The sequence below is a fragment of the Sinohyriopsis cumingii genome, chromosome 7 (assembly GCF_028554795.1).
Source record: "Sinohyriopsis cumingii isolate HCF-2022 chromosome 7, ASM2855479v2, whole genome shotgun sequence".
Classification (NCBI taxonomy): domain Eukaryota; kingdom Metazoa; phylum Mollusca; class Bivalvia; order Unionida; family Unionidae; genus Sinohyriopsis; species Sinohyriopsis cumingii.
The window spans coordinates 57,189,983-57,204,981 of NC_142967.1; the positions used below are offsets into that span (position 1 = coordinate 57,189,983).

The 14,999-nt window shown below is 35.3% G+C and overlaps 1 protein-coding gene across 1 annotated transcript in view; it reads left to right on the top strand.

The window, feature by feature from the left end:
* LOC149795317 (ribose-5-phosphate isomerase-like) overlaps positions 1-14,259 on the top strand; it is a 36,583-nt gene extending 22,324 nt beyond the window's left edge. The window contains exons 7-8 of the mRNA XM_089965079.1: positions 1,297-1,396; positions 3,553-14,259. Coding sequence (XP_089821205.1) covers positions 1,297-1,396; positions 3,553-3,650 — 198 coding nt within the window. The 3' untranslated portion in view covers positions 3,651-14,259. The remainder of the gene's footprint in view (positions 1-1,296; positions 1,397-3,552) is intronic.
* Positions 14,260-14,999: the final 740 nt, after the last annotated feature.

The following is a 14,999-nucleotide window of genomic DNA, read 5'->3' on the forward strand; positions in this document are numbered from 1 at the left end:
CCACCACTGCTTCAGCCACAATTAACCTAACTATCCAGACCATCCAATTACTACCATCCAATTGCTACTGCCACTGCTGCTTCTGCCACAATTAACCTAACTATCCAGATGATCCAATTTATTGTTCACCATATTTTAAAAAATTGTAATCTCTAAGGTATACACAGTTTTTGGACACCAGGTATGTTGTTTTTTTTAGCTTCAGTGAAAGTCCGTTTCAGCCCATACTCAGATCTAGATGAAACTTGCATAGACAGAATATGCCCTTCTGTCTTCTTAAATATGTATTTGATTTTTATCAAACACTGCTTTAATAAAGTAGATTAACTATAAAATTGTCTATGATTTTCTTCTCTGTTGTGGTACTATATTCATGGATTATAGATATGTAGGCTTAAAAATACCTATCATGCATATTGCAAAAATATATATCCTAAAATGTGCATTTTGACACAATCTGCGTAAAAGTCAGTGACAAGAATTATAAAACTTTATTTTTGTTTTGAAACACTATAAATGATTTATATATTACCACTAGGTTGGGATGATTACCTCTGACACCTGTTTTTGTTTTGATTTAAAATGTTTTGCACGTGTATTTGTTTAGCACTGACTTTTTGTTGTAGTCTGACCAGAGTTGCCCCAGCAAAGGCAATTTATGTATTGAGTTAAAAATGCCAGAACTCCCATTTAAACAGGTGTTAATCCCTACTAGTTGTAGAGTATGTAATTGATATATCCAATCAAGTTCTCGATAAAAATAGTGCTACTTGAGAGCTCTGGATCAGGTTTAATAATTTATATTATCTGATATTTAACACAGTCTGTGTTATGGTCAGATAAATTAAAATGCTTAGACACCAGGTAATCTTTATGATTACGAATATCCCTCAAGTGTTCTTTTATTCTCACCTACATATTTGCCACATTTAGTGCAGGTGAGTAAAGAGATGATATTACATGTGGTACAATGTCCTCGTAGTTTTGATTTATATTTGAAGTTTGTAAATGTGCTTCTGAAGATTTTGGATTTATCCATTTTCCTCTGTACTGTGAATGAATAACTGGAGGTGCTGATCAGGCGATAATAGTGATCAGAAGGCAAACTTGATGTCTTGCATATTGATTTTCTTTTATACACCGATATGTTCTTAATTTTGCTACAAAGATACTGTTGGTCCTGCATTTGCTTATTTACATGTATGCATATATTGTCCAAATTCTACATTAATATTATTATTATTATTATTATTATTATTTCTAAAATTATTATTATTATTGCTGTTGTTGTTTTAGGGACCAGTTGTGACCGACAATGGTAACTTTATATTGGATTGGAAGTTTGACAAACCTGACGATTGGTGGAAAATTAATACAGAGCTTAAACTTATACCAGGTACATGTATATCACTATATTTTTGGTTATTATCTCTACTGGTCATATACCAGAAAAGCTTTTGGGATGGATTTTAGTCCATCATCTGTCCATCTGTTTGCATGTTTGTTATCACTCTCTACCTAAACTACATGGTGGATTGCCATGACACTTTACACACATATTACTCCCATGGTCTAGCTGGCCATAATTGAAAAGGGTGGTGCTTGAATATTCAATATGGCCACAACAGCAGCCATCTTAAAAATCTTATCACTACTCCTCCTGCATAGATGTTCATATTAACATGGAGTTTTCACAAAAAGACTTTGTATGATGTTGATCCTAGAAGAAAATGGTGCTGATATGACTTTCAGTATGGCCACCATGGCTGCCATCTTGAAAATCTTGTTACTGCTACTCCTTTCGAATGGAGTCATTTTGACATAGCTTTTTTATAAGAAGAGTTCTTGTGGTGTCTAGTTGGTTCTTTGTGAAAATTATACAGATTGACCCTGAATACTGCTAGAATGCTGGCCATCTTTGAAAATATTTTTATCACAGCTTCTCACAAATAGATGGTTTATATCAGCATAGGTTTTCACCAGTAGACTTCTAATGATGTCTAATTGGTCTTAAAAGAAACTGGTGCCAGCTGACATCCAATGTATTCACCATAGCAACTAAGTTTAAAAATCCTATTATCAGTGAAGAACATCAAGGATGGTTTAACACTTAGATGTTAAAAGGAAGAAATGGTCTTATTGTTACATCATTGAAATTCTTTTCACCCAGTCAGTCCTTTTAAGATGTTTTTTTCATACTGAGTGTAATGAAGATGGAAAGTTAATTGAAAGTACCAGGTTCAGCTCATATTTTGAAGATGCAGAAAACTTATGGACTAGACATTAAAAATAAAGATTTCAAGATAGGTAGGAGGTCATTCATACTTATCATCGAGAATATTCTAGAGTTTTATACTTAGAGGCAGTGATGTACAGTAATCCACATGTGCATGTATCCATTCATTCATCTATCTGTACATGCATCTGTCCATCTTAATAGTTTTGGTTACAGCAAAGTAACTTGAGTTGGTCACCATCAGCAGTTCCCAAACTTGTGAATGACTTGAACATGGAGTAAGGATGAGCCCTCTTTGGGGGTTTGGCATTAAATGGTCAACCATCCAGGTCACTATGACTGAAAGACTTTGGTTTGCAGTTCCATAATCATGGTTGGTTCAGATTACAACAAGTTATATCAAACACAAATTATTTAATTAATTGAGTAAAGAGTTCGTTTGTAACTATCATATAGCGTTGTAATGTTGAGTATTACAGGCAAGATCTTTTCTCCAAGAAGTCAAAATTAGGTCATGCAACTGTGGCTCATCAGAGAGGGGAAAAATGAGTATAAACTGTATCTTATTCCGACTGACCAACCCAATTCCTTTGTTAGTAATACACCAGAAACACACATTTTCTTTAGGTTTAATAGACAGTGTGGCAAGTAAGTGTTCTAAACCACTCTTTCCTCTCCACAAATTCAGTACCAGGATGAATTAGCTTTTGAGCTGCTTACATATGTCAGTTATCCACGTTAGCAATATCAGATTCACTGGGTCTCTTGTTTCGCTATTGACTCTGCTCCATAATGGAGTAGTGTTGGAATGGGGGGTAGGTTGCGATACATTTATGTGAGCAGATTGTTACCATTCCTCTAGTTATTTTTGGTATAAAAAACAAATATTGTTCCCATGCTTAAAATTAGTGAATAGATCAATAAACAGAGGATTTTTTTACTGATTTACATCAGGTATCAGCAAAGTTATAGTACATCTCCAGTTTGTGAAAATCTTGTGTGAGAGTGTGTGTGTGTGTGTGTGTGTGTGTGTGTGTGTGTGTGTGTGTAGTTTTTGACCAGTTCCATTCAGTGCATGCTTAATGATGAGTATATAGTCTACATTCTTCAAATTTGTATGGAAAGTCACACAGTGGTTAAATTAAATAAACATTAGAGCCATAACATTGGTAACATTTGATAATTTAGTACAAGGATTCTGTCTGAAGAATAGGAAGGCTTCAAGGATATTGTGATGCTCATTTTTATCTTTATTAACTTTAAAAATGAACCAACAGTTTCTTCTTGAAATTATATTCTTCGTGTACATTTTCCAGGAATAGTGGAGACGGGCCTTTTTGTCAAGATGGCTAGGGTGGCCTACTTTGGAACACCTGAAGGAAAAGTGGACATGAGAAAGGCTTCCTGGTTGTAAAAATATGGCTGCAAATAGGCTTCATGGACATTTTTAATAAACTGTATGAAAACAGCTCTTGAAGCAGGGTGATTTGGGCATAAGCAACTGCACCAATCATCTGATAATATCAGATCATAGAATTTGTTATTTTTAATTGTTGTAAAACACTAAATTGTTGAGGCACCATTGAGGAGAGTTATTTTTTTAACTTAAATTAAAACTGTACTATTGTGTCTTTTTCCCTTGATTTACAATGCAAGTACATTGTCCTATCTTTTTATACCCAAGTAACCTGCTTAAACAGACATTTTTTAGATTGGATTTTTTTAAAGGTGTTGAGGTGTCTGGATTGCTTCCACTTTAAAAAATCCCTGGTATCATTGTCTTCATCATCATTGTTCATCAGTACGTAATAACCCGTAGTAGTTCCATTTTATGAATAAATTTTGTTTCATTTGTAGCATTTATGGTCCTTAAAGGAACTAAAGCATTGGGTCTAGCTCTAATGAGTACTTTCCCACCAGAAGTTACTCATTTTCAGTAAGTTGGTTGTCAGGTTCTACAATCCACGTTGAACCAGATGAGGTGCTATTTCCTAATATCTGTAAAAAAAATATTAAAGAATTGTTTATTTCTTGCTGTGTTGGATTGAAGTTTTCCCAGAAAACGTGACTGTAGTGCATCACATCACATTATGTGACAAAATGGTGACCCCATGAAACCAATTATACTTCACACTTTTTGATGGAAATCAGATTCATGATGACAACAAATGCTCCAAACACCACTATGACAGGTGGTTTTCAATCTGCACACAGAACACTTCCTATATCCTCCTTAACAGAGGTCAACATTCCTGCACCATCCTCTCAAGTCTTTGCTCTCATTGTAATTGTAGTACCTATTTGTATTAGATAGTAGCTGCTTGCTTTACATATATGTTCTAGAAGGTACATCCTAACATTATTAAATGCTGATTGGCCAGTGATATTTTTAGGTCTGGAATTCTGGTCACTCCCGTGGCCCTAGGGGTGGACCTAGTTGTTTGAACTGGGAAAGTTTGTGGTTCTTATTTGGGCAGTCCCTTTTGCAGTGCCCTTTGAATCACTAGCTTTTCCCTGCTTTCCACTTTTCCCACCAAATGTTGCCTTTCCAAGTTCTGCAACTGGATTTCACTCATGTCCATAGTAGGCATCGTCATGATTAGTGCATATCTTCATCAATCCTTTCACTGAAACTCAGCTGTATTAAAAGTTCTACTCCATTTTGTACTGCTTTATCCAGGATTTTATGGTGTAACTGCTATATTATTATACGTTTGCTTTTAGCTAAAGAATTTATAAATTGCTCCTTTGATAGTGTTTTGAGCAATTCTCAGGCGTTTTAGGTATTCTTGGGGAGCAAGACGAGTATTGCTTGTCGAAATGCTGGGAGTGTTTCGTATTCTCTTCTTTTAGTTGAATTCTGTAGTTTTCTGTTTGTGGTGCAAACCTTTCTAATGATTCCATGAGCTTATTACATATGGGGTTCCAGATTCCAGTAGCTGTTGGGCACTGGGTGCTCACTGCCAGATAAAACATTATCTCCTGGGTCCCTGAGTGACCGAGTGGTCTAAAGCACTCCAGCTTTTTTAAAATCAAATTTGAGTGCAGAAATCTCTGCTCACATCCCATGCTTGACACTGGAAGTAACTGAGAAATTTCTTTCAGATGAATCACATTTGAGTGCTGTCCTTTCATTGAAACAAGTTTTGTCAGATATTCAGCTACTGACAGTCAACTGTAATTGTTTTAAACAATGTACATGAGATTCCCCAACTCCTCCTTTAGCACTAGTGACAGTGTCAGTGTTCTCTCTTGGTTGACTAATGAGCAATCAGGGTGTATCTGGCTATTACCAGAATGTGGTATCTCATTAACATTTTCAGGATATGTGTTGGGCTCAAACACAATGAATGCAATATAAATCCCATTGTCCAGGAATCGGTTACATACATATGTATGAATAATTCATACTTCCTGTACTGCTTTGGCTGCCAAGTCATATCAGATGTGGTGGTCACAGATCTCAGGGGCCCGCATATCAAGAGCAGGTCCTGATTATTTTGGAAAAATGCCTTTGCAAACCATATTGCCTTATGACTGTCTCGTATGGTAATGGAGCAGAGGCAGGTGCCTGGTAGTGTGCTTGCATAAGTTCCATGTCTTTGGGCCTTTTTTGACTAGTACCAGCACAATGCCTTGGTGGCTTTTACCATTATATGCCTCAATGATTTATGGAAGGACATGCATCATTTGTTTTTGCTGGTAGCCAAGAACTAGTGCTTTGAGCATTATTCAGAGAATGGGGTTAAGCAGTCAATGTGCATGAATGGGACATGATTTTTTGGGGTTGGTCAAGTAGTGGTCAGTGCAATTGATTTTCATTAGAACCATAAGGAGGCAGAAAATTAACTCAGTCCTGGTGTAGGTGCAGACTAGGTCTTGTTGCCTGTCCAATATCTGGGCCACTGCTGTGGCTTTTGATCTTGAAGGGCTTGGCATAGACATAGTGGCTGTTGGAGTTGATTGTTGTAACCATGTTTGAGGTCAACTAAGCTCATCAAAGAGCAGTAGGTGTGAAATCTTTAGACTTTATGGCCTACCACATTCACTGCTGTAAAGCTGTGCTCTTGTCCTTGGTTGCAAAGGGTATCTTTTTACATAGCAAAATATGTACAGCAGCTAGCATGAGCTGTAAATATCTCTGTGTCAGAGATGCAGTTCTCTTCAGCACACACTTGTGCAGCAAGCACCCAATCTTGAGTTGCCTGTATTTTGTCATGTGATGGTGTGCAACAGCTGATAATCAGGCAGTTGTCATGGGTGTGTGTTAAAGTGTTATCAATGCAGTTATTTTTCCAGTCTCTTCTAGTGGCCCCAAGCAGGTAGTGCATTTGAAGCTCTGGACAGCCAGCTACTGAAGAGCCCTTTTGGGATTTTGTGCCCCAAGATGAAGTGTCTGCCCATGATATGGCTTCACAATTTGTAGATGGTCTTCTTGGTTGTATTGCTTAGGGTCCAGAAGGAGAAGATTGCATGGGAAGACCTGGGCAAGGTGTTTAGCTTAGTACTTGTTTTAATTAACATCATGCATCTGCTTAACAGGTACATTTTGAGTTGGGTCACTGTTGGCAAGGAAGATGTGCATGACCTTGTGCTTCTAAACAGTCAGACAACCAATTGAATTGGTGTGTGGGTAGAGGTAGACCTCATCAAAGACAATAATGTAATAGTTGCTGATATCATAAGCATGTGAGATGCTGACCCATAAGCATAACTGTGACTTGATTGTCACAAAGAGCATTACCAGGGGTGACTGTGTAGCCTTGTTTTGTGCAGTCTGGACCCACTGAGTTGCCTTGTTTTGTGCAGCATGGACCCAGCAAAGGACAAAGCTGTTTTTACCTGTTCTGGGAATGTCTCAGACAACTAGAAGCTGGCCATTGTGGCATGTCACCACATTTAATGTTGTGAGCATGGTACAGATTGCAGATGAAATCCTTCAGCTTGTGCCAATTATACAAACCATTTTATAATTTTCTTTGCTCTTGCTCAGAAGTGAAGGCAGCAGGAGGATCAAGGGCTTTCGGTATTCACTTTCGCTCTTGAGCAGTGCTAGCAGTATGGAGGGTCTCCAAAATGTTATAGGCAGAGTCTGCTGTCTCTTTGGCATTGATGGAGTTGGTTGCTGGTTTTTGGTGGTGGAGGCTTTGTTGGTAGAAAGCTGCTTGAAAGCTTTGATTGCCAAATGTGGCTATTATGTAGGATAGTCCAAATGTGGCTATTGTGTAGGATAACCCAAATGTGGCTATTATGTAGGATAGTCCAAATGTGGCTATTATGTAGGATAACCCAAATGTGGCTGTTATGTAGGATAGTCCAAATGAGGCTATTATGTTGGATGTACTGATGATAAGATGGGCGTCAGAAGTGAGAATTAGCAAGACTAGTGCAGATTTGAAAAAATCGGACTTTTGTCCTTGCAGTTTCCGCTTCAGATGGTGTGTTGCCTCTAAAAAAAATCACGGTATGAGAAAGCTAAAAAAATATTCATGTACCAAAAGAATAAATCATACGTGTCCAGGAGAAGGGTTGTGTTGATGAGATGCTGCTGCAGTGGATTAAAGAGTTTTATCTCAAGTAGAGTTTTATATTTTTAAAATAAAATTTCAGTTGGAGTGCAATTTCCGACATGTAATTTTCGAATGATTTAAAAGGTGTCCCACGACTTATGCCTCGAAAAACGACTTGTCCCAGAACATACAGTGCACAAAAAAATTACTTTTAAATTTAATTTATGGTGTTCCAACAAATACAGTAAATTTTAATTATTATTTTAAAATTTAATACAATCATAGCTTAACCACAGCATATTCAGTCTTGAATGTTGAATGCTCTGCACCTTAAAACGTCCAGATGATGATTATTAATTGCTACAGACTTTTACCATGGTCGCTGATACTAAAGTGGGTCAAGGAAAGAGAACGTCAGGTCTATCAGAACATATAACAGGGTAGTACCTATTTGTTTTCAATGCATGCTGCTTTCATTGTGACATCACAGCATGTGATATTCAATCCAGTTTATACTGAATCACTCCTGGTTAACCTCATCCAAACTGTCTGCACAGTTTAACATTGATTTTGCCATATCTGCTATTCTTTGTGCATAAATATTGACCTTTCAATGAAATTCTAATATGGACATATCAGCGTACATTGCACTTCCAGCATGGCTTTATTTTGTATCTTTGCCAGCTGTTTATTGCATGGTTGGTATATGACACACCTTTACATTTTTCCCAGCACAGCATTGTGTTCACTTGTTTCAGTTCAACTTGTTTGCAGCAACATGCTTGTTTTCAGCAACGCGTAGCTCAAAGGCATGTGACCTGTCATTAAGAAGCATATTCAAATAGGTGTAAATATAAATTACTTTAAATGAATAAAAACCATTGCTATAGAAAATTTAAAAGCATGATCCATTTATTTTGTTATTATTGGGGATGCAAGGACCCTTGTGAGCCAGCAGTGCATGCCAGTTGTTTTGTGCAGTGAGAAATGTGTGGGAATCAGGAACTTGGAAGTCCTGCTGACTCGATAATTTTGTTGCATTCCTATATGCAAAAATTAACCTGAAGCCTGGGGACAAAATATATTTGTGGTTATTCAGACTAAGAACAGAAGATACCTTACAACATACCTATGTTCCATTTGAAAATGTATATTGAACAGTCATATTTTCCTTGTAATTAAATAGAAAATGAAGATGAAAATAAAGATTCTCGGATTGTCAGATCACGTGAAAAGTTATAAACTTCACAAAAACCAAAAATCATCTATGTCTTGAACATGTTGCATTTTTAAAAGAAAAGCTAAATCTGAAAGAAGAGCAAAAAGAGGAAAACAATAGTACCATGAGAGCAGTTTACAAACTCAAATCAAGTATATTATTTGATAGCTGGTCTCCAAGAGTCAGCAACACACAGATGTAAATGATGTTAAGTAACAGATGACAATCAAGCAAATCAGTCAGAAAATACAACCATGTTTGCATTTTATGAACCATGTACCTATGTACCTTACAAACTAATACTTGAAATATTGTAATTTTCCGGGTATGAAATGGAAAATGAGCACCATTAACACTAATTAATCTTAAATCTGATATTGTGGATGGATACAGCATACTTATTACAGAATTATCAAAATGTTTCTGGGTTCACCATCAAGCATGAATTGTGATGATTTGGTTATGACGTATAACATGATTTTTGAGTGCATGATTGGCTGTCAACGATGGCCAGTATATTTTAAATTGGGGATGGGGTTAGCATGACATCAGTTTCAGGTGGTATGTATGTAACCGAAGGAGAATTATGTGCTACAAGAATAGCTACCAGCATAGTTGTTCCTTTGGGTATCACTGGGTTTGATGCATTTTTTTTTTAGGATTGATAGGAAAGGGTTTCATGTAAAAATCTATCTTTAACACTGTTTTGCATGATAATGAAAGTGTTCCATCTACATTTATTGTGGTAGGTAGCATGGACAGTGTGATGAACAAAGCAGTAAATGATAAATCAGCCAGGAGTTCATTTTGGTCATCAACAAGCACAACAAGTACAATTAGTTTAAAAAATTCAGAAGAAAATGAATAATACAGAAAGCTACAATGAAAATACACTTTGGTAAAGAAAATAAAGGGGATAATGGATTTGTTGTTGGGCATTTCAGTTTTCAGTGAATTGAAAAGCAACATCTATTAGATTGGGGATGAGAATAAAACAAGGACTGTTTGATGTTTGAAGGTTTTTACAACCTTGGAGTGTACATAAACAATGGCAAAGAAGGAATTAATAATGACAACAAAGACACTGATGCAGCTACTAATCATTTTGTGCCAAAACATCTTGATACCAGTGCTCAAATATGCAAGACATTTAAGGATCATAAATTAAAAGACGTCAGTGCATGGAGAGAAAAGATTGATAACTAATTAAGAACTATTGAACAGCAATGAACCATTTTTGTAAGTCTGGAATGACTCGGCATTGGTTTGAACCCACAACCTCCCACATCCAGGGCGGACACTCTAACCACCAGGCCACTGGGGCAGTCATACTAATATTGAAATCGAAACAAATATGTGGTACAAAGTTGGATCATTGGTCTGGACAAATTATTAAATGATTGATTGATTGTGCAGCGTTGATATTTTATGCATTGTTGCTGTTAAGTTGTATATGCTGTCGAACATTGATTATTTCCTGTCCAAGTTTTGTGTGAAGTATTTAAAATAATGATTCTATCACTGTTTGAACTTCATTTTTATTTAATATATTTCTGTGGTAATTATTTATATACTTGTCATGTTCTCCATAAGTTGGTCTCTTCATAAATGCAATGGTTAAGCCTATCTGTAATTTAAAAAAAACAATAAGTTCTTGGATTTTGTTCAATGATGGTCTTCTTCAGATACAGCTTTGTCTTGTCAACTTCATTGTATTATCCTGAATATTACTACCATAAACTTTGCACTCATTTAATAATACAGGAAATGAATATGTAAGTGTTGTCATTTTTATTCTGCATATATTTTTTTTATTCAAAAGTCTTCATAATTTTTACAAGGTTTGTAATTTTTGTTAAGATTTGTGTTTTGTTTTGGAGCATTGAAACCAAAGTGCTAATTTTTATTCATTTAAATTAAAATATTTTAACATGCACATGTTTTGCATACAGAGGGAGAAAAAAGAATTTTTGTTAAAATCTGTTTTCTTGTGTGTTTGTGTGTGTAGCAAATAGTAAAAGGATAATGTTATCAATGCAACAAAATACCCTAACCTCCCCCAAACCCCATGGTGAATGCAGTGTATGTTGCACTTTTTGCATATCCGATCCTGTTTGTCAGTTGTGAGCAGATGTTCATTCTAAACATATGTCTTTTATGAGCCAGTCTCCCTATAGGCATGAAACAAGAGCACATAACTTATGAAGAGTAAAATAAATAGATTTTCGTTTGTGTATGTATTAATTTATAACTTGTGAAAAAACGCCATTCACCAGCTTTTTCCCCAACTATTATTTGCCATGCAAATTGTAGGACTAGCTATATGCTAAAAACACAATTATATACCATTTGAATGTAATTCTATTTTTAACTGATTTTCAAATAAACCTCTTTTCTGCAGTGATAATGACAATAACCAGACATAAAAGTTCCAGTGTATATATCAGATAAATCAATGTCTTCATGTGTTTCAAGATTCTTTTGCAGTCATTTTGGAGTGTGTGTGTATGTGTGTGTGTATATATATATATATATATATATATATATATATATATATATATATATATATATATATATATATATGTGTGTGTGTGTGTGTGTGTGTGTGTGTGTGTGTTGGTGTGTGATTGAAACAGAGAAAGAGAGAGAGAGAACTTTTTATGTGAAACCAAGAAAGAACAAGATTTATACTACTGGTACATGTATGTAAAAGTGATACATACTATTTATGGTCTTTGAATGTTTTCATTTTTTAAATTTTACGCATTGACACTATTACATGTAGGGTCATGATACTTCTTATCTTTATCACCTTGGTTGGCACCAATGAAATGCAAATTGTTGCAATTACTTGGTCAGATGGGTATTCCATGTTTTTTTGTGATTAGAGATGCAGCATTCTATACTTTCATGTTGGTTTATACGTTGCACATACCTTCACATTTACGTACACCTGACATAAGAAAGGGAATTTATGCTATGACGTGCCCCTCCATCCATCTGTCAGTTACTAATGTTGTTTCTGCTGAATAATTTAAGTTCTCCATCATCTACAGTTACCAAAACTTGTGGATTATATACACTTCCGGTATCGATTTTGGAGTCAAAAGTTGAAAGGAAAAGGTCACTGAGACTGAAAGAAGGAAAATGGTGTATGTACAATAACATTCGATTTATATTACAGCAGTCTTTGTGGATAGCTTAAACTCTGGGGTAAGGAAGAAGTCTATCATTTTTATGGAGAAAGGATCAAAAATACACATGAACCTCTTGCATGGGGGCAGTGTTCTCTTGAGTTTAGGGCTGTCTTCCATTCTTCTGTTACTCATAAATTTGTCGTGTATGCAAAATTAGCAGATTAAATTTTTTTTTTTTCATTTTCGTATCAAGATTCTAATCTAGTATATTTATAGTAATACTGCCTGTGATCACTTGACTGAACTCGCTTAAACAGACCATGCATTTGCTAATTTTGCTCATTGATTTTGTTGGCATGGTCAGCTGTCCTCGTTATTTTAAGTTTGTAGAGGTGGATTATCCTATGTGTAAAGAAAAGTAATTCTTTGGATTAAAGAAGTTAATTGATTATAGTTGGGTTACTTAAGAGCCCAATCAACATAAGACAATTAACATTACTTTGAGTCTCTCCTGTAGGTATGTCTACTTTGGTGCTTAAAGTTGTCGAGATTGTTTAGAGTCTATATGATGCGTGATCAAATTTAATTTGGATAGTATTAAAGATGATACTTGATTAGATTTAGATTATTCAAAGTCTCACTGGGTGTGTTTGACTTTGGTGTTTAAAGTTTGTCAAGATGTCTAAGCACACCAATGGCAAAACACTCCAATCCAAGGAACTGAAATATATCACAAAAATCCACTGAGGTTGAAATGTGAATTTTATTCATTGCAGTCATGTTTAAAGCAAAATGAATGTGCATTCTTCTCTTGCTGTAAAGCTGATTTAAACATTGTTGGAAATATAGACTTGTATTTATAGTGAGATTTCAAATAAGGATATATTCTTGGATTGTATTATTGTGATCCAACAAAAAAACTGTTGGTACATCACCACTACATGGGCCACCACAGGCACATCAGCACTTCCACTGCTCTATTTAATTTGGATTTCCATTAATATTTATTCCTAACATTAATCCTTCGGACATGTGTCTGTAATTCTAGGATTATTTGGGATTTAATTTGCAATACTGGAAGTTCCTTTTTTTTTCATTTTCACTTTGTATTCTGGGGAGATAAATTATCTGTTGAATTTTACGAAGCTTATTACTTCTCACTCTTTTCTGTTACTTATTTTAAGACCAAAGATTTGTAATAATATTTAAAAAATGATATCTGTTCAATAGTTGTAAGTTTTGTCCATTTGCAGGTAAAAATCTGGTCGATATCAGGGGAGACTTCTTACATTATTGTAGGACTAGTCCATTGGTCCTGTACCCACATTTGCTGCTCCGGTGACCTAGTGGTTAGAGCATCCGCCTCGGATGTGGGAGGTCGTGGGTTTGAACCCTGGCCGAGTTATACCAAAGACTACAAAAATGGTACTAACAGCGTCCTCGCTTGGCACTCAGCATGGTCAGCCTGGTGTCAGAATAATGTGACTAGGTGGGACATCATGCTACATGTCTGCGGCATGATGCCCCAGTGCTAGACATCACTATAAACTGTCACACTGCAGACATCGTACAATATGACTGAAATTTTTTAAAGCTACGTTAAAAATCTAAATCGCAAATCACTGCACCCACATTTGAGCCATTGTCCATTGCACTACCACTTTTATTCTTCTATCTAATATAGTTTAATTTTGTAGCGAAAGTTTCATCACATACAGAAGAGTTCAACATTTATATTTAGTTCAGTTTGTGTAATTGCTGTGAACATGTAACCTTTGAAGGAATTTTGTTTTACTTTTTTTATATACTATTCCTTGGACATAGTCATCAGTCGGATAGCCATCCCTTGAGCTACCGTTTCTTCTGCAGATGTTTTGATAAAATTATAAAGGCTTATAGTGCTAGATCTGAGCTATTTCAGCAATGCACACACACGCACACACACACTATTAGATTTTATTATTTGCTATTCCAGTTGTTTCTATAAAAGTGTTTGTTGGAAGAACTTGATGCAATAATTTGTACTGAAACCAGATTGAATTGGAACCTTTTGTAAAATATTTCCAAAATATATTATTGACATCTTCTATGTTCCTTTTGTATAATTGATACCAAACTTTTTAAATTCCTTTCAAAAATTAAAACAGTCAAACATTAGTTTACTCCTTTTGTAATTTTGGTATTTTGACCCAGCATGTTCTGATAGAAAAAAATCATATTTTTTAAATCAGTCATTGCAAGTCCCCCTTCTTCATAACTTTTATTTCTTTTCTTTGTATCTTGTCAACTACCCATTCGACTTGTAGATTAAACTATTTAGTTTTTAAAAAACTATTGGTTTGTTAAGCTTATTAAGGTGATTTATTTTTAAGAAAGCAAGTTATTTTAGGACAATTTTCCCATAAGGAAAAGAATTTTCTTTGACCACTGGGTGAATAGTATTTTGATTTCATTTTACTTACTTAATTAATATTGATCATGTGATTTAAATCTTAAGAGAAGATAATGCCTAATATTGTGAAACTATCATGTATCTGGCATAAATTATACTCTGTACACTATAGGCTTTTGCTTTTTTCATGCTACCTGTCTTCTTGTTTTCTTTTTGGTTTAAATTAAGGCCAGAGATCTTTGCATTGAGTTTTAATGTGTGCAATGTATTTTTAAGAGCTTTTTCTGATCCATCCCAAAACCATGTTGTATCATCTGCATACTAAGATATTAGAAATTCATTTCAATCTTTGTTAACAGCATTTATATCTTTATAAATTTTAATCATTAATGACAGTATCTCTGCACACTGTAACAACTAATAGGGTGAAAGGGTGTCACCTTGTCTGCAGCATCTCTCTCTTCCCATTAACAGTTACACAAAATTTCATATTGTGATAATGTGT